The sequence below is a fragment of the Phalangium opilio genome, unplaced genomic scaffold (genome assembly GCF_054372755.1).
Source record: "Phalangium opilio isolate 3A_F unplaced genomic scaffold, DU_Popi_V2 ptg000079l_1, whole genome shotgun sequence".
NCBI lineage: Eukaryota > Metazoa > Arthropoda > Arachnida > Opiliones > Phalangiidae > Phalangium > Phalangium opilio.
The window spans coordinates 6,166,699-6,186,316 of NW_028324187.1; the positions used below are offsets into that span (position 1 = coordinate 6,166,699).

A 19,618-nucleotide genomic window follows, 5' to 3' on the forward strand; every position below is an offset into this window, starting at 1 on the left:
AGCTGAACATCAGAATAATATGTCTTTGTCTAAACGACAACTTTTATTTGTTTTTTTCATAATGATTTCTCTCTTAACAATGGTTTGGCTTCATCCCAAGGGCCCCTAATGTTTTCTTTGTAACTTTGCCAATGCACGAATAACGCGGGACATACCCCGTTTAAAAAGAATATAGTTAGGAAGAAATAAAAGGTGAAAAACATTGAAACCGTCATAGTTAGAAAAAGGGCGGGAAGAACTGTGGTCAACACGGACACAATTTGCCACTTAACACTTAAAGTTAAGGCCCAACGATGGTACACTGGATTCACCGCGAATAGTTCAGCGGCTAAGGTCAAAAACGCAAAGGCCTTTGGAATAGTGGGAAGACGGGAGGCGAGACATACTGCCGCGAACAAGGCGGCGTTTAGAGAGAGAGTGCTAGAAACAATGGCGGCCGATGCTCCATAGTCCTACAAACGCATGCAATTAGAAAACCATTACTTTTCATGATTACTTGCGAATTATTTACCTGAAAGGCTAGATGAGCTAGCATCATTAAAGTTACCATAGCGTAAATTGTATCTGTGCTTATAGTTTCTGTTAGATTCTTCAGTAAAGGTGAAAATCCATAACCGAATAGTAAATAAACAGCGATATCCCTAGCTCTAATCCAAACTTTTGACTTATCTTGACTGACAACAAAGGATATAAACAAAACACCACTGACTGCTAAAACTAATATGAAAATGGCCATTGTAAAGAGTTTCTTTAGGTCATCACCATCGTTTTCATCTTGTAAATAAATAAAAGCTAAGATGAAGAAGCAACTACAACTTATTTCATGGGATAAACGTCCACAAGCTACAATGGCTTCCCATAATGGAATTTTATGTCCTTTTAAATCTTTTTGTAAATTTGAGAGGAATGTTTCATCGACATAATTATCAGGCACACCCTGACGATCGTATAAAATCTTTTGCCAAGGTTTTTTCGGCATTTTCGCCCGAGTTTCTGTCAAAAAATTACACCGACATGAGTTTCGGACATTCAAATTATCGCGCCACTAACCCAAGGTAGATTAAGCAACCAATCAAAAGCGACTATCTTTTGTATAGGTTGCATCCGGTTAGGGTTACCAATTCTTTGTTATAAAAGACATTTTTGAATGTAATTGCATTATTTAAACACTTAATTATGGTTTATGTGCATTTTCCACAACAATATACGGAGGAAGAGGAAGCTCTTCAAAAGAAATATCAAAAACTTAAAAGGAAGGTAAAGGAAAACCAATTTTATTCGCTTTAATTCTTAAGCCTTGGTCATAGTGGAAATTTCCCCAAAGGTTTTATTTATTTATTACTTACTGGATCGAGTTATCATTTTAATTGGGGAATTAAACGGTTTATATATGTGTTAATTAAATTATTTTTAAACTAAACGTTAATTAAGTAACTTTCAACGACGATTCTCTCTTACTGGCTGCTGCAGGGGAGGCGAGGGGGTGTCAGGGGTACCGGTTCATTCCCCCCCCCGTTTCAACTTAATAAAATTAACCATAGTTAATTTATTTTAAATTATACTCTAGAAAAAAGCATTGCAGCAATTAAAGGCACCTAAACCCGAGCCTCCACCATTACCAAACCCATTAAAATCAAGTAAATTACTTAATAATTTTAATTAAACTACATTAGACTAAGCCCCCCCCCCCCCGCTCCCACTCAGGTTCCGAGGCAAAACAAGATGCTAAAGAAGTAGCTAAGAAACTTTTAAAATCAGGAGCAATCCACGCTATAAAAGTAGAAAATAAAGAAAGACAGGGTTTTAAAAGACCACAAGCTTCATTAGAAAGACGACGTAGTGGTCCAGATAAACCAGTCTTAACTGGATACCATCCTTTCACTGCCAGTCATCCTGAACCAGAATATACAGAACCAGCCCCTAATGTAAAAGAAATCCAATTTAAATCTTAACAATTAATTAATAATTGTGATTATAGACTTCCAGTGCCAGCAATAGAACAACTGCTAAACACCTTTATGATAGTTTTATCAGCAGTAAACAATTTGACGAAGGTGAAAGAGAAGGCCCACCCCCAAAACGAGAAAAACCTCGACAAGGAAATACAGTTTATGTTCATGGGCGAGGTGTTACGGAAGAAATTTTAAAGAATGCTTTCGGTCCTATTGGAAAGATACTAAATATTACAATGGAAATGAAGAAAAAGCTAGTATTCCTTAATTTTTTCTCAAAGTTCCCTTTAAGAGCTTTTAGTTAAGTCTTAATTAAATTAAATTTAATTATAGTTGCGGGTTTGTTACTTTTGAAAGTATGGAGTGTGCTGATAAAGCAATTGCAGAGATTAATGGGTGTCTTCTATCGGGGATTCAAGTTAACGTTTCTTTGGCCAGAAATCAACCTTCGATTGCTTCTCCAAATTGGAATAATAATGGTACTGAATAAGTTTTTCCGAAATAAATAAATAAAATTAATAAATGCATTAAAAATTAACGGTATTCACTCATTTCTTATTCCAGCTAACAAAAAAGATGGTCACAAAGAAAAACGGACCTTGGTCATTTATGATGACGATGTCTTTTAAACTTTTTTTAAAACATTGTACATACTTTAATTAATTGAGTTTATCATGTTTTATTATTAAAAATCATTTTTAACTAAAACATTTATCTTCTGAGTTATTTTTCACCATTTAAACAATTTTGAAACTTTTTTTTTTAAACAACCCTGCGTTACTTTTTTTTTTCTTTTCAATTGGGAGTATTTAAAATTTGGGTTTGGGTTTTTGGGGGTCTTGGCACAAAAATTAAATCGCAAATATATATTATGAATTAATTAGTGATGGTTTTTACATAGTTTTTGTGTGGTATGTTATTTAAAAAGCGTAGATCTCCCTTGACGACGCGTTTTAGGCGAAATTAGGCTTAGCATTAGCAGCCGACACGGACCGCGGTTGATTTCGATTTCCAAGATGGCGGCGCCCATCTTTTACCTAAGCCTAATTTGATCTATACTAAATCAAATATCATCTTCATGATAATGATATATTTCTCTGTACGTTGATTAATTTATGAATGCGTATAATGATATATATATAAAACCCATATTATTTTTGTATTCACTGGTCGATAGTTTAACATTTTTTTAAACGAAATAAAAACAAAAATGTTAATTTTTCTGACGCTAATTTTAGGGCTATATTTTTAATTTGTTTGGCTCCTGAGAATTATTTAATACTAGTTTGGTTGGTTGGTTTGTTTTGGCAGAACTTAAACGCTAAGCCTTTGACTTAATTTAAACTTTAATTATTTCAGAATATCTCTAAAAAATCTAGCGATATTCTTTCTTTTTCAGGCTTTTCTTTTTAGAGAATGATCGTAATCCATCAAAGGAAGCCAACTTTAAAGTTCGCAAAGGCTTAGCACGTTAACTTAAGACCGTTCCCGGTTCCCTTACCGTTCGTTAGTTATTATTGGAAATATTCCAAGATCTTTCAGACTAAAAAAAAACTGAACTGAACTGAAGTACCAGTGTGTGAAGTTAACATTGTTTTTTTTAACCCATCCCTCGCGAATATTTGATTGTTTTAAAATATTTAACTGTAGGCCTATTAGCTTAAATTCCGAATATAATAAATGAACCTAAATACCACGTGACCACCCATAAAAATAAATATAATTAAAAAGAATTACTTTGTAGATTAAAAATAGCGACCAATCTGATAATATATAAAAAAACAGATTCTACGAAACGAACAAAGGAACATTCCAAAATTCCAAATAGGCCCAAAAAAGCGATTAAATTTGTTTAAAATTAATTAATAATGGAAAATAATTAAAGATTTTTTTGTTTCCTTATCGATAAAACCGTCGTTAAAGAGGTTAATTAGTTAGTTAGTTTAAAATTATATCAGGAATGTTGTACCGCCTCGACTGAAAAATATTATATCTCCTAGTTTTGAACGCCTCGTAGGTACAAATTCGTAGAATTTTAAATACAATTCTTTTAAATTTGGGATTGTTTTCTTTTCTTTTGTTTAACGTTTCGAAAGGCACAGAAATTTTTTTGTTTTCTTGTGTATTTTTTTTTATCACAATATAGAAGGCTCAGTCGTTTTTTTTTCATTTCTTTTGTTTATGTTATTTCATTTGTAATGGTTTCAAAATAAAATCAATTCGCGTTGTCTATATTTGATTGACGGGGAAATGGAAGATATACATATACATTGATGAAATAAATTTGGTTGGTCACTTTCACGGAGTTTAGTACTTTCGACCAAAAAACATGAGATTAAAAGGATTTGAGAATTCTCCTATTAAATTTTGAGATTCTAGGATATTTTCTGGTCATTTTTTCGACCAATTTTGAGGATCTACGATCGATTTTAACCAATTTTGAGGATTCACGATCAATTTTGAGAATCTACAATCACTTTTGACCAATTTTGAGAATCGACGATCAATTTTGACCAATTTTGAGAATCGACGATCAATTTTGACCAATTTTGAGAATCGACGATCAATTTTGAGAATCTACGATCACTTCTGACCAATTTTGAGAATCGACGATCAATTTTGACCAATTTTGAGAATCGACGATCAATTTTGACCAATTTTTTGAGAATCGACGATCACTTTTGACCAACTTTGAGAATCAACGATCAATTGTGACCAATTTTGAGAATCAACGATCAATTGTGACCAATTTTGAGAATTTACGATCACTTTTGACAAATTCTGAGAATCTACGATAAATTTTGAGAATCAACGATCACTTTTGACCAATTTTGAGAATCTACGATAAATTTTGAGAATCAACGATCACTTTTGACCAATTTTGAGAATCAACGATCACTTTTGACCAATTTTGAGAATATACGATCTCTTTTGACCTAATTTGAGAATATACGATCTCTTTTGACCTAATTTGAGAATATACGATCTCTTTTGACCTAATTTGAGAATCTATGATCAATTTCGATACCCTATATTCAATATTTGTGACCAACTTTGAGACTCCACGATGATTTTTGACATTTGTCAATTTTCGCGCGCAAACGTTTTTTCATACTAACTCTAAACTAAAACATAACGTGGTGATTCTTACAATGTAAACGGACGGAAAAAATTAATTAATATATTTCACTAATTAAAAAATAATTAAAAATCACAGAATAACTTTCTTCACGAAAACGGGGGGGGGGTGTCAAATAGGATTAAAAACTAATGATAACATTTAAAAACTAAACTTCAGTCTTTAATTAATAATTAAGTGTCTAAAAAAAACTCAAGCTGCGACGTGTTTGGTTTCTATAACTTCTAAATAACTAATAAATATTGACTGTGTAATTATATTATAAATACAGGGTTAAAAAAATGAAATAACAAATTAACGCGTTACCAAGGATGATGGGTAATCTGAGAGAAATCGACCCGATAACTGTGGAACTGCTCAGGTCCGGTGGCACGTCAGAAGGGGAGGGAGGAATACTCGGAAAAATGGCGGGCGGTCTTACTGATTAGTCCGAGTCAGACTTAGAAATAAGGATAATTTTTAAACTAGTCCTTGGGACCAGTGACCCCCTAGTGTCTGAAATAATTTACTGGTCTCCGGACTGGTCCCAGCCTTTGTTCTCCTATAGATTTGCAATTAATAAACTGGTCCCGAGGACCAGTAACCCCCACTTTTTGAATTAAAAAACTAGTCCAAGCAATTAATAAACTGGTTTTGGACCAGTGGACGTGTGCTATTTCTAAGTCTGATCCGAGTACACCGCCCGCCATTTTTCCGAGTATTCCTCCCCCATTTCTAGCGTTCCACCCGCCCCAAGTCGTTCCACAGTTAGTTAACGTGTCCACCGATTTCCCTCAAATCAGGCATCGTCCCCTTTGAGTTACAGGGTGGTTATGCGTGTGATAGTATAATTCTCCTATAAAATAGTGCTTTCCCTCCTAACAACACTAACTACAACGATAAAATACGTTGTCAAGTAAAAAAGAAAATGATTCTTGTTATGTATGATATGTGGGTTTGTTTTTTTAAATAAAATAAAATCGGGGGAGTTGGACAAAAACTCGTTAAAAAAAAAAAGAAAGAAAATGAAAGAGGTTACTTTGGTTTACCATTAAAATCTTAATTAATTAATTACGATCGAGTAAGAAGTAATATTGAAGTATACGAAGAATAATCATGTCAGCTTCTATAAAATCGTGAAAAGTTAGCGTTAGAATTACCCGTTGATCCGGGATTATCGCTAATTTTCGAGTCATTTTTGTTATTATTATTTTCCGACGTTGTTTGTAAGCTGATCTTACTTAAATCCCTTAACACACGCGATACTGAACTTTCTTGGTCACTAGACGCGGACGTATTACCTGCAGTTTTAGGTGAAGAGATTCGACCACCGGGGTATTGCCTTGGTAAAGAGGAAGATGGAATCTGGGGTGACCACGTTAAAATGTCGTTGGAGGTCAACTTGCTAAGATTATCAGAGTCTGTCGATGACTTATTCGAAGAAGCGCTACCACCGAAGAGGGATAACTGTTCCAAAGGGGGTTTAGGGTTGTAGGTTTTTTTATTTGGGGGTGGGTTTAATTTAGGTAAGGTACCGCTAAAGAGGCTAGAGGAGGCGGCTTTTGAGCTACTGGGAGAATCAGGGGGTTTTAAACCGCTGTAAAAAGAACCATGAACATTCGCGCTTTCACCCGTCGAACGATTGCCCATAATTCCTTGGAAGATACTTTCAAAGTTGGACTGAGAAGCGCCGCTAGATGTAGCACTTACGCCTTGATTACTGGATCCCGAGTACGGTTGGAGCGTCGGACTACTTGGCAGTGATAAACCACCAAGTAGCTGCGATATACTGCTACTATTCGATTGGTCCTGGTGTTGTGAAATAGAGCTAGGTACGCGGCTACTACTGGCGGAACTGGGGGAACGTACAATACCGCTACGTTTTAGAATAGCGTCCGTTGAAGAACTAGGGTAATTGGCACTATTGGATCGCCCAAGAACCGAGGATGACGGATGGGAAGAACTTGAAGAAACGGGGATGTCCTGCGTCCCATAATCTTGGTGACCAGGATTACCATAAAGTTGACCGGTTGAGTATGTTGAATTTCCACTAGTCTGAAGATATACCATATTGTTTAATGGTAAGTTTTTAGGCAACAATGGCATGGTCTTAAGTACCACCCCCTTCTAAACCGACCTCCCCATCTCTATCTCGACGACCCTGAGTTCTAAGTAATTCTGACTTACCACAAATGACAAGGATTTCTCAGATTTGGAATCGACTTTTTGTTCTAAATCCTGTATGTGTTTGACCAAAACGCGAATATGATCCAGAAGTTCTCGATTATGTTGAAGTAATTGAGAATTTTGAGTCTATATAGAGATAAAAGAATGGTGGCTGGACGTCTTAACTTTAAAGGACCCTTATAGGAAATAAAGGATGTGCCCACTGGAAAGAATTTTCTAATGAACTTACTTGAGCTTCTTGGCGAGCGGCGGATTCAGCGCCTAACTGATCTTTCAGCAATTGCAATTGAACTTGCGTCGCCTGCGTTTGTTGGTTTTGCTGTTCGAGTTGTTCCCTAAGTAGCTGCACTTGATGGTAAACGCCTAAAGGCGTTCCTTCTGGTAAAGACGTACTTCCTGAATCGCTCTCGGTCAATAAAGAGTGAGGTGATGGAAATTTTTCGCTTCCATCCTTTTGAAGAAAACAGGAAGTTAGGGGACCAATTCCTCGTGATTCAAACGATCAGCGTCAAATATGTTGAGACTAACTTTTGAAATCACAGTTTTTTCGGAGGAAGATTTGGCTTGGGGTTTGATGGGATTGGAATCCGTCAGATTTCCGGATGTATTATCTTTCTCGATGACGCTGGAACTTCTCACGTGTCCTTTTTGAGTAATTTCCGAACTAAGATCGTGGAGTTTTTCATTGGGACTGGATTCATCGTCACCTTGACTACTTGGTAACGGTGTTCCCGAACTACTGGCCGCTTGAGTTAAACTTAATTTATGGCAAACTTCGAACGCCTGACCTACTGTCCTGACGATTCTCATGGCTTGACTCTATAGGACCAAAGAAACAAGTACCCAAGGTTTAACCTAAGACCAAGACAGAAAACGGCTAACGCTTCATCGTCTAATCGAAATGATTGCCTTGCCAAAACTAGCCCAGGGTTGCTGACCTTATTGGGCTTGCTTATAAATTTGGACTTATTATGAAACTACCCGCTGCAACCCTGAAGCCGTTTGATTAAAGAACAGATTGCAATAAGTCGCCTTAAAAACGTCAAGGGGCGCAAGCGATATTCATTCTACTGTAACCACCAACTTGAGACAATTAGGGAGACATCAATCAATTACCTCCAATTCTAGATCATCGAGACTACAACAACTGGAAGAGGTAGCGGAGGAGGAAGTAGAAGGGGATATGCTATCGTTTCTCTTTTCTAAATTAAAAGTGACCTCCCTATGGGTTTTCCTGTCAACTAATTTCTTAATCGCACCACCACCACCACCATCAACAACAGGATAAACCATGGCCAGACTGGACCCCTCTTCGTTAGATTCTACAATTGGGTGTTCAATTAGTTCTTTCGACGCTAGTTCAACATTGGTACTAGCCTTAGATTTCCCTTCCTGCACGGGAGGTTCTTTGAACGAAAGTCTCTTTTTCACAGCACCACCACCACCTTCACCATCCTTAGCACCACCACCAACACCTAGACTTAATTGTCGACGCATATTTGGAATGTTAATAATCCAGAAAGTAATTATCCGTACACTTCCGCAATAAATATGAACCGAATTACAACAAGACGACGGTAAAAGCATAACAACGTCGTACGAGTCAAATACCACTGGCATCTTCCTCGAACAACATAATATCTCTTGGGTTAAATTTATAACTTATTCGGTCTTCGACGCGTGGCCAAACGCAAACGCGGTTAAAATAACAATAATGGGAGTTAAAATTCGTTATAATAACTCGTTAAACAGCGTAAATTTGGTAATTTTCGTTCCGGGCCAGTTAGAATTACGAGGAACTTTGCGTTTCTTCAATAATTGAAGCGCGGATCGGGTACAACACAATCATAGTCTGGTGGCGCGTATGGATGGATGTTCTAAGAGAACAAACCGTTTCTTCTCTTTAAGAAGAAGACGGAAGGAAATTGTACTGGGAGTCTTAGTGGAGACAGTTCGCGGAGCTCGTGTCTATGAATAGAAAGACACCATACAAGCGGGGATGGCTTTAAAAATAGAACTTTAGTTCTTGATTGGCCTTTATTTCTTTACTTCAACCTCGCATGAACAAGTTGGACAAACGTTTAATAAAAAGCTTAACCCCGTACCCATGCAGACTTGATTCAACTAAAGACTCTTCTTGAACCCAACGTCATAACTCAACTATAAGAATAGTCCCAGGGAAATCCCTACATGACATAACGGATTAATTAAATTGTCCTCTACACAATAACGCGGCGTCTCAACCATGGCCAGACTTTAGGAGGCAAAAACAACCATATTTTAAAAAGCTAAGAGGAAACGCTTCAATGGTGTATTAGTTAAAATTGTCCTCTATCTCTTTAGGTACCAAGTACTTGGGTATAAATCAATCAGAGCGTGGGTTTAGAAGAAAAAACGTTCAGTACTCAAGATGCAAGTACAACTTCTTCAACACAGCTAATCTTTAGAAGATCTTTCAAATTTTAGCATACCTCCCCAAAAATAAAAAAAACCTTCTTGTCTCTTGTACAAACAAACAGGGTTGGAAGTTTATAACGGGAATAAATTGCACTTCTCTCATGAATGAGGATAATATACAGCGTTCAAAGGTTAGGTTTTCGTTTCACGTATTGACCCCCTTCAAGTTTGGTAGGTCATAACTTGATTTAATATAAAATAGACACGACAACCCTTTCTAGGGGAATTGCTGTAGGTTGTGATATAGATAAAAGCTTAGGGTCGGTTCCCTTTTAATATTTAGGTTTCCATCAATCAGGACTGGAGATAATCAAGCGTTCCCTAGTGAGTGTTCATCCTCTAGTTCCTTTTGTTTTCATAGGACAACCAACCCTCCTAACTTTCCATGATTCTCTAGCGTCTCAGTGCATCGTTGATCTCTATCATAGCCGCATTTTTTAATCCCCGGAGCCAACAACAAAAAAAAGTACAAAAAGGATAATCTAAGGGGCTATTCACTTAATTCAATTCTCCGTACACCTATTACGAATCTAGCGCTGTCATAAGTGGTTTCTTACTTTCTTAACGACTAGGGTACTAATCACTATAGTACAGTGAAAAGTACAGCGAGTATCTATAGTGATAAGCCTCTCCACCAAATTTCAAACCAACCTTAGTACAGCGTGTACATATAGTGATCAGCCCCTTGACCAAATTTCAAACAAACACCTTACTACAGCGAGTACATATAGTGATTAGCCCCTTGATAAAATTTCAAACAAACACCCTACTACACCGAGTACATATAGTGATTAGCCCCTCGACCAAATTTCAAACCCAACCTTAGTACAGTCAAAAGTACAGCGAGTACATATAGTGATTAACCCCTCGACCAAATTTCAAACCAACCTTAGTACAGTCTAAATTACAGCGAGTACATATAGTGATAGGCCCCTCGACCAAATTTCAAACATAGTGATAAGCCCCTTGACCAAATTTCAAACTAACACCCTACTACAGCGAGTACATATAGTGATTAGCCCCTCGACCAAATTTCAAACCCAACCTTAGTACAGTCAAAAGTACAGCGAGTACATATAGTGATTAACCCCTCGACCAAATTTCAAACCAACCTTAGTACAGTCAAAATTACAGCGAGTACATATAGTGATAGGCCCCTCGACCAAATTTCAAACATAGTGATAAGCCCCTTGACCAAATTTCAAACTAACACCTTACTACAGCGAGTACATATAGTGATTGGCCCCTCGACCAAATTTCAAACCAACTTTTGTGCATTCAAAAGTACAGAAAGTAAATATAGTGATTAACCCCTCGGCCAAATTTCAAAGCAAGCAATTTGTGTCACAAAAGTTTCAGACTCAAATTTCCCATTTTGTTTTTCTTCTCTTTTTTTTCCAAGCTCATTTTTCCCAAGCCCTGATTTTTCCCGGACTTGCATGATGATGAAACCAACCCATTTTCAAATTTACTTATTATTCAAAAATTACCCTGACCTATGGCAACCCCGTTAAAATTTAAAATAGCTTTCTAAGACGTAATTAAACTTTTCCTTTGAAGAAAAAAAAAGAAGAAAGCAAAATTTATCGCGCTTAAGAGGTTGGGGCCGAAATTGCCATCGTCTAAGTTCCCAGGTTTGCAAAAAAACTATTTTTAGACTCGAGAAAAAGACAATGGAACTTTCTTATTTTGGGAAATTATCTAAGGGAGATGTCTTTTGACAAATGACAAACATTAACGGTAGTGATAGCAACTGAAAATATATATACATATATATAAGAAATACTTTCAGCTGCGGAATCCACTTTAAGAGATATCGTAAGCCAATAATAACTCCTAATAAGTTAAAAACAGTGATGATAGTTAAAATTGAAACAGTGCGATCAAATATCTTCTTAATTGTTAAAATTATAATTATAATTATAATTAAACGTGTGAATGTATAAATAGTTTAATGACGAACTATCATAAGCCAATAATAACTCCTAATAAGTTAAAAACAACAATAGTTAAAAATGAAACAATGCAATACCTTCTTAATTGTTGTTAATATTATAATTAAATAAGTGGATGTATAATTAGTTTAATGACGAACTATCATAAGCCTATAATAACTCATAATAAGTTAAAAACAACCATAGTTAATATTGGAACAGTGCAATCAAATAAATATCTTCTTAATTGTTGTTAAAATTATAATTATAATTAAACGTGTGAATGTATAATTAGTTTAATGACGAACTATCATAAGCCAATAATAACTCGTAATAAGTTAAAACTGCGATAGATAAAATTAAAACAGTGTAATAAAATAAAACATCTTGTTGTTAAAATCACTTTATTATTAATTAGAATTAAAATTACGAGGTAATTAATTTATGACGCAAAAAATGGATGGTTGCCTATCATTTAAAAAGCCCGGAATGGAAAAAGAGTAGTCTTTGGGTATGGTTTATTATTTACTTATGTCGCACTATTTGAAAAGCTAAAGACGCCGACGGTACTGAAATTCCTAAGCATTTACGCATTTTACGAGAATGAAGGATCGTTTTTAGCACCGAGATGGGCTCTTATCTTCGTCGTTACGCTATATTTTCCAAGATAAATCTCAAAATCTTTCTCTATAGTTTCATTTTACTTTAAGGGACATATTATAAGGGCTGGCCAAGGAGAGGCGGGCATTTAGGGGTGACTAGCTGAGTACCAGTTTATTTTTTAATTGACGTATCGATTGCTCAACAAATAAATTGATTTTAATTTAATTAAGTTCTTCAGCAATATTAAGCATCAAATATAATTCTATTTTGACTTATTATTAGTTTTTTATTGTAATGTAATGTTATCCAGTATTAGAACTAAACACTGGGCCTTGGCTACTCAGTTCCCATTAACAGGGCTGGAAATAAGTACACAGGATACTGGACATTTCCCATAATTTTTTTAAAAAGTAACTGGACATTTTGACTAATAACCTTTTCCGAAGTTTTAATAGCTTAACTATAAAGATGCCCCACTATTTTTGACACCAGTGGACAATGTCCTATAAATATTTCAGTCAAAAACGGGGGGGGGGGGGGTCTGATGTCCAATAGAAATTTTGCTTATTTCCAGCCCTGTTCCCATAAAAATTTATCACGTGACATCTAGTAAATTTGCATATGAAACTACCCCTGGGAAAATGGCTTAAACAGGAAGCCACTCATTTTAGAAGCCTTATAATTTGAAGTAATTGAGACTTTTGAGAGATTATTGAGTGTGTTAGGTAAAATGGGCTGCCCTACTCTTTTAATTTTAATAGAAGCCTTAAAACTCCCTTCATAATGGCATGGTTTCCCCGGGGTTTTAATATATTTTAGCTTCGACAGTTGATCAAAAATAAAAAATAAAATTATTTCTTTACCTTTTTGCTGGACTTGAAGACATTGCACTTAAAAACATTGCTTCCCCCATCTCTGGCAATGTAACTGAAGATTTTTAAATCCTGAGAGTCATGTGAAACGTAAAAAATCCTATAGATTGGATGGGTCATTATTAAAAACTTATCATCGTATTGCCACTGGTTTTTCTGTCAAAATAATAATTAAAACAATTAAATTAAATTCCAAATTCTCATTAATTAATAGAATATTTTAAATTGATATTCATTAAATTATTTTGGTTACCTTTTTCTTTTTCCTGAGAATAACTTTGACACCTTCAACGGAGATTGTGATGGTAACCTTCTTTTTCTTTATGGATTTGGCCTTGAATTCATACTAGTAAAAATAGAGACAAAAATGTTTTAAATTTTACCATAATAAAGAATAAAAGTACAATTAGTTTAGATAATTACCCTGATTCTTCGCATAGCAGCAACAATCTCAACCCTACTGCTTGGTCTAGGCACATCCAATGTTCCAATATACTGTATTAAAGTATTTAGTAATTAATAAACTTTGTTAATTGATGGTATAAATTAAGAGTTTTACCTTTGCGTGAAAGTTAATTCCATGTTGAAAGGCTTCCTCGCTATGTAAGGGTATTCGACTATCGTAGGCGTCATCATTGACCAAGTTATACTGCTTTTTTGACGGCATAATTCATTGAAGGCACTGGTAATTACTATTTTCTTTCCTTCAATGATATCCTCTCCTTCATTGTTTCACGTACAGCGTCCCAGACGATGAGTATTTACTTAAATTTGCCATTTTTACGTCATTTTAAAGAGTCAATTAAAATATTTTAGCGTCCGAGTACAGGGCGTTTATTATTTTTAGATCTACCGCCCATATCTTAAGGGGGAAAACAGGTAACTCGACTAAGCCTAATTACAGAGACCAAGGGACAAATTTCTAAGGTTGTAATGATACCATCAATTGTATTGCAATTTTTGGAAGTGAAAATAGTCCCAATTGCCGTCTATTTCGAAGCGTCTTTAATTGGAAAATTATGCAAAAACTGGCCTTTAGGTTAGGGCGGGCGATTTGCCCGGGGACCTAAGCCTAAGCTAGCTAGTAGCTTTTCTTTTCTTAACAAGGAGGATGTAGTGAGATCAGTGAGAAGTATTTTGCCTCCTTGTTTTACGCAGTTTTCTATTGGCTGCTAGCAATCTTTTACCATGGAGTAGTATCATAGTAGGCAAAGTTTCAATATAGCACTTCTAATATTAAAACCACTCCAGTCAATCAAAACTTATCCTCCAGTCACGTGTTCATTCAGTCTCACTCCGGAAGTGGAGTAACTTAACTGGAGTGATAGTTAAAGATACTGTATGTATTCTTCAAGTATAAAGCTTTGACTCCTATAATATTACTTCAAGGTGAAAAAAAAAAAAGCTAGCAGGCGATGCCCGATAGTGAAGTAATAGCCAGTCTGGGAAATAAGGATATTTTTTAAACTAGTCCGTGGGACCAGTGACCCCTTAGTGTCCGAATAAATAAAGTGGTCTCCGGAGTGGTCCCAGCCTTTGTTCTCCTATAGATTTGCAATTAATAAACTGGTCCCGAGGACCAGTAACCCCCACTTCTTGAATTAAAAAACTAGTCCAGGCAATTAATAAACTGGTTTTGGACCAGAGGAAGTGTGCTATTTCCCAGACTGGTAATAGCGTTTTCCTTTGGGTCCTCGCGGAGCGCTCCCATGGAGCAATAAAACTAGGAGATCCTATTCTTCAAAAACAGTCTTTAACGAAGCTGGAAACTACTACTACCATTTTTATTGCTCCTTGGGAGCACTCCGCGAGGACCCTAAGGAAAACGCTATAAGTGTAAACAGAAGCCGAGGGGCACGTGGTTAGATAACAGCTGGCTGGGACTGGAACTTAAAAGCCAAGGCAGGGCAACATGAACCTAAATCCGAAAGATAAGATTTTTCAGTATGAAAATTGTTATATTTTAAGAAATCATGAAATTATTAAAGAAGATTTATGGGTTCGAAACAAAAAAATCGTCAACCCTGAACCATTATTCTTTGAAGAAAAAGTTTCAGCTGATGTTAAAATTGACTGCAAAGGGGCTATCATATCACCTGGGTTCATAGACTTACAAATAAATGGTGTGTTTAGTTCTATAGGACCCCAATTTACGTTTCTGTCGTCAATTTAAGGCCTAAATTTAATCAGATACGTGGTTTTTAACTGAAAATAGGTGGTTTTGGCATTGATTTTTCCCACGAGATTGAAAACATTGAACTGGGGGTTGAAAAGGTAGCATTGGGAATCCTGTCTCACGGTGTTACCTCATTTTGTCCAACTCTGGTGACTTCAGATCCTTCCAAATATCGACATGTACGTCGGTCTAAATGATCACCCATAACCTATTCCTAACTGTAAATTTTCCGGAACAGATCCTCCCATATATTAAAAAGAAAGCAGGGGGTAAACACGGAGCTTCAATACTTGGTGTTCATTTAGAGGGACCATTCATAAATAAGGAAAAGAAAGGGGCACACTCTGTTCAATATATTCGTAACTTGGAAGGAGGTTTTGAAGATCTAGTCAAAACTTATGGCAGTTTAGAGAATGCCTCAATTGTAACTTTAGCTCCGGAGTTGGATCCTACTGGTGAAACCATTAAAAAACTAGTTGAAAAGAAGATTACAGTTTCTTTGGGACATTCTATGGGAAATTTAGCAGATGGAGAGAAAGCTATGCAATCTGGTGCCTTATTTATAACTCATCTATTCAATGCCATGTTACCAGTATGTTCATTTTAAATTCAATACTTTACCATTATTAGTTACTGTTAAAGGGAGGGTGAAGTAGAAAATCAAGTGATTTTTTATCGATTCTTCTACTAATTTTAAGACCAGTCTGCATAGTGAAACATTCAGGAAATACCAATTCCGAATGATTTTAAAATTCAAATTAGGTTCAGATTTTGAGGATAATTTTAAATAAGCCCCTCCGACCAATCGCGTAACGCCCTGCCTTTTTATTAACAAAATTCTCGTGGCACGCGCCATGCCTAAAGAAATTTATCACGAGATTTGATAAAATTCGCGCACTACGTGATAATCGTGGCGCGAGACATGGAGCATGCGTGCCACGAGAATTTTGTTAACAAAAAGGCAGGGCGTTACGCGATTGGTCGGAGGGGCTTATTTAAAATTATCCTTAAAATCTGAACCTAATTTGAATTTTAAAATCATTCGGAATCTGTATTTCCTGAATGTTTCACTATGCAAACTGGTCTTAAAATTGGTAGAAGAATTGATTAAAAATCACTTGATTTTCTACTTCACCCTCCCTTTAATGGTAAATATTTTCTTTAGTTTCATCACAGGGATCCTGGTTTAGTTGGTTTATTAACTAGTCACAAAATTCCACCAGGAAAGACAATGTACTATGGAATTATTGCTGATGGAATACATACCCATCCTGCTGCATTAAGAATTGCCTACAAATCTAATAAAAAAGGTAATTTTAATTGAATTTTTTGCTTTATTTATTGATTTGCTTCATTTATTAATTTTTTTATGTTAATTAACCCTAATTTTTAGGCCTAGTTTTGGTAACTGATGCCATATCAGCCATGGGACTAAAAGAAGGCATTCATTTCATTGGTGAACTTAAAATTGAAATTAAATCTAATGTTGCAGCCTATATTGCCGGAACTAATACATTATGTGGAAGGTAATTAATTAATTATTAAATTACTCTAAAACTATTTTGATGTAAATTAACCAAATTATTTCAATTTCCCAGCATAGCAACAATGAACTATTGCATCCAAAACTTTCAAAAAGCAACAAATTGCAGTAAAGTTGAAGCCCTAGAATGCGCTACTTTACATCCTGCACAAGTTTTGGGGATTACTGATCAAAAAGGAACCCTAAACTTTGGAGCTGATGCGGATTTCTTATTTTTGGATGATGATTTAAACCTCAAAGCTACTTTTATCGCGGGAGAATGTGTATGGGAACAAACGCAATTATTAAAGACATCTTAAATTCATTAGAGAATAATATTTTATTTTTAATTAATGTTATGTTATGCAACAAACTGTGGAAAACAAATTATTTTATTTTATAATCAGATGAATATTAATTATTTTTAATACAAAATAAATAATTAAATATATATTACTTAAATCATGTTTTCAACTCTTAATTACGTTTCTCTTCTCTACTTCTTCCATTTCCTTTAATAAAGTTGCAACTGAATACCGGAGTTGAGCAAATTTGGCAGCTGACATCTGAAATATATTTTAATTAATTTAATTTTCATTAAAAAAAGGCCTAAAATACCTCAAAAGTTCTGATTTTCCCATCAGTTGTTGTTATTTCCATCAAAATTGAAGGCTCCAAAACACGACTTAATACACTATAATAATAATAATGTTAATTAAGTTACTTTGAATTTAATTAAAACCTGTGAAAGTTGTTGTAGTTTTACCTGGTTGATATTGTTACATTTGTTCTCCACCTCAAATTTTTAAGATGAGGTAATTGAGGGCCATTTTCAATGCTAGCTTTCTCAACTGCAGCTTTCCTGCAACGGTAATTAATTATATTAATGCTGAGTAACTTAAGTTAACACATACCTAGATCCAAAAACAACACTGACTAAATCAGATGTCAATTCATCAGGAATCCTACAAATTGAAAGAATAAGTTTGAAATATAAGAGTTATTTACTATTACTTACTTTAACTCCTTTAAATCTTCTTTATAAACCTATTAAAAGAGATAAACATAACATACATCTGTGATGGTACCTAAAACATTAGTTATAAAACAAACCTCTTGTTTTAATGTTGTTTCTGGTAGGCGATACGCGCATCTTAGTAATTTATATAAACCGCAGTAAATTACGTCAAAATTTTCGGGTTGATTTACGCTGTTTTTAAGGGTTTTGTAAGTTTCTTCATTAACGGGTTTTCCCTCAAAATCAGTTATAATAACTGTAAATTGATAGACCAAGGCTTAACATTTTTGAGGGGGCGTTAAGGCAATTTTAAATGATAAATACGTACGTTTCACTAATGAACGGAATGTATGTTTATCGATGGATTTTAATTGTTTTCCTAGTGATTTAATTTCGTTTGGAATATTAGGACCGATAAATAAAGATCGTTCGCTCGTAGCTGTACCAGCGATTCCTAACCGTGACGCCATTTTTAAAGTTCTGCCGCATCGCTCACGTGCTTTTTTGACAAAGCACAGCTCACTCGATCAAGGAAGTTGCACGGTCGAGTCGGCTGTGGACAAAGAAACAAGTTTGAAATTAAGTTTAATCGATATGGGAAATCGCGTAGTTCAAACGAGTGTTATATGATTAGACATTTTTCAACAAAAACGGGTATAAACGCGGCGTTTCTAAAAATCTCTGGTCAGAATTGTCGCCCGTCTATTGGGCTAAACGTTAGTTACAATCATAATAATAATCCCTTTAAAATAAATTACAAATACAAACAACACGTGCGAAGTTCAAGGTTCAAATTGTTGCTAAGCCTACATTTCAAATAGCCCTTTCGAAAATTCCATATTTTTAAGATAGGGCCAAGGGTCAGAACTGTTTGCTCCCTATAAAATTAATAAGTAGTAGGCGATTAACGCAAATAGCGATTAGGGTAAAGATGGCCTCCATTTTTCAAGATGGCAGCGGATTACAAAAATATTTCTTAATGATCTACTAGTTAAGAATAACGTCCCTGCGAAATTTCAACTTCCTAGGTGAAACGGTTCGGTCTGGGCGTTAAATTATAAGTCACACATTATATAATTGTGGATGGAGCTAAAAAGGAAGTGGTAATCTTTCCGCATTCCCAAAATAGGCGGCTTCTATTGTGTCGATCATTTCCGGTACCATTTTTCCGCATTCTCCATTGCGTCTGTCTGGGGAATGCTACATTCTTGGGGAAACCCCTCCTGAAGGGGTTTCCCAACCCCTTGGTATGTAGTATCTGCACTGCTAAATCGGCATCCTTGAAGTTTAGCAGCTGGGAAACCCCACCGCGCCGGCGCCTTGACTTCAAAGCTCAAAGGTGCCGCCGCGCCTTCCCTTCCGAATACCGGGGAATCCCCGTGGAGTATATATTTGGAAATATTGTTAGTTGACCGTAAAACCCTATAAGAAGTTGACGATTTAGGCCTTCGCGTTAGAGACAAGTTTAACGGGAATTTGAAAATAAGTATTCTTTTTTTTAGTAAATATAATAAATTTTTATCGTAATGGTGGAATTTATAAACGGCGGACGAAACGAAATTTATTACTACTATTAATATCATTATATCGCGCGCAACGCCCTGCCTTTGCCTGTACTAAATAAGTGGATAAGTTTTTACGAGAACATATACAATAAACAATTTCGTACGTGAAAATCTAAGCTCAATTATCTCGAAACTCCGCATTTATACCCGTTTTTGTTGAAAAATTTCTAATCATAACAAATGTTTGAAAAATTTCTAATCATAACAAATTTTT

General features: G+C 35.6%; 5 protein-coding genes across 7 annotated transcripts; 2 read left to right on the plus strand and 3 right to left on the minus strand.

Moving 5' to 3' along the window:
• Positions 1-9: 9 nt before the first annotated feature.
• On the minus strand, positions 10-1,572 carry PIG-C (phosphatidylinositol glycan anchor biosynthesis class C). Of its 2 annotated transcripts, none has more exons than XM_089846002.1 (3): positions 1,347-1,572; positions 548-993; positions 10-452 (listed from the first exon to the last, which is right to left on the minus strand). In XM_089846002.1, the coding sequence occupies exons 1-3, from the start codon at positions 1,360-1,362 to the stop codon at positions 57-59; spliced, it is 858 nt and encodes a 285-aa protein (XP_089702128.1). In that variant the 5' UTR covers positions 1,363-1,572; the 3' UTR covers positions 10-56. The 2 variants fall into 2 exon arrangements, with proteins under 2 accessions (XP_089702128.1, XP_089702127.1); XM_089846001.1 differs by having other exon boundaries at positions 512-993.
• Nelf-E (negative elongation factor E) lies at positions 1,069-2,660 on the plus strand. The gene is made up of 6 exons (XM_089846003.1): positions 1,069-1,257; positions 1,568-1,637; positions 1,705-1,925; positions 1,979-2,205; positions 2,286-2,431; positions 2,517-2,660. The coding sequence occupies exons 1-6, from the start codon at positions 1,177-1,179 to the stop codon at positions 2,579-2,581; spliced, it is 810 nt and encodes a 269-aa protein (XP_089702129.1). The 5' UTR covers positions 1,069-1,176; the 3' UTR covers positions 2,582-2,660.
• LOC149654460 (uncharacterized) lies at positions 2,604-14,389 on the minus strand. Of its 2 annotated transcripts, XR_016370603.1 has the most exons (9): positions 13,683-14,389; positions 13,547-13,618; positions 13,377-13,469; positions 13,115-13,279; positions 7,786-8,076; positions 7,487-7,708; positions 7,258-7,383; positions 4,949-7,125; positions 2,604-4,888 (listed from the first exon to the last, which is right to left on the minus strand). XR_016370603.1 is itself a non-coding variant. In XM_089845993.1 (8 exons), exons 1-8 carry the CDS (start codon positions 13,788-13,790, stop codon positions 6,190-6,192), a joined length of 2,013 nt encoding a protein of 670 aa, XP_089702119.1. In that variant the 5' UTR covers positions 13,791-14,389; the 3' UTR covers positions 2,604-6,189. The 2 variants fall into 2 exon arrangements, 1 of the variants encoding a protein (XP_089702119.1); XM_089845993.1 differs by having other exon boundaries at positions 2,604-7,125.
• Positions 14,390-14,922: 533 nt separating this feature from the next.
• On the plus strand, positions 14,923-17,283 carry LOC149654461 (N-acetylglucosamine-6-phosphate deacetylase). Its single transcript, XM_089845995.1, has 6 exons — positions 14,923-15,246; positions 15,339-15,478; positions 15,538-15,891; positions 16,465-16,609; positions 16,693-16,825; positions 16,898-17,283. The coding sequence occupies exons 1-6, from the start codon at positions 15,036-15,038 to the stop codon at positions 17,139-17,141; spliced, it is 1,227 nt and encodes a 408-aa protein (XP_089702121.1). The 5' UTR covers positions 14,923-15,035; the 3' UTR covers positions 17,142-17,283.
• LSm-4 (COMM domain containing 5 Like Sm protein 4) lies at positions 17,143-18,339 on the minus strand. Its single transcript, XM_089846004.1, has 8 exons — positions 18,168-18,339; positions 17,935-18,095; positions 17,840-17,868; positions 17,736-17,786; positions 17,588-17,683; positions 17,440-17,515; positions 17,279-17,387; positions 17,143-17,194 (listed from the first exon to the last, which is right to left on the minus strand). Exons 1-7 carry the CDS (start codon positions 18,307-18,309, stop codon positions 17,292-17,294), a joined length of 651 nt encoding a protein of 216 aa, XP_089702130.1. The 5' UTR covers positions 18,310-18,339; the 3' UTR covers positions 17,143-17,194; positions 17,279-17,291.
• Positions 18,340-19,618: the final 1,279 nt, after the last annotated feature.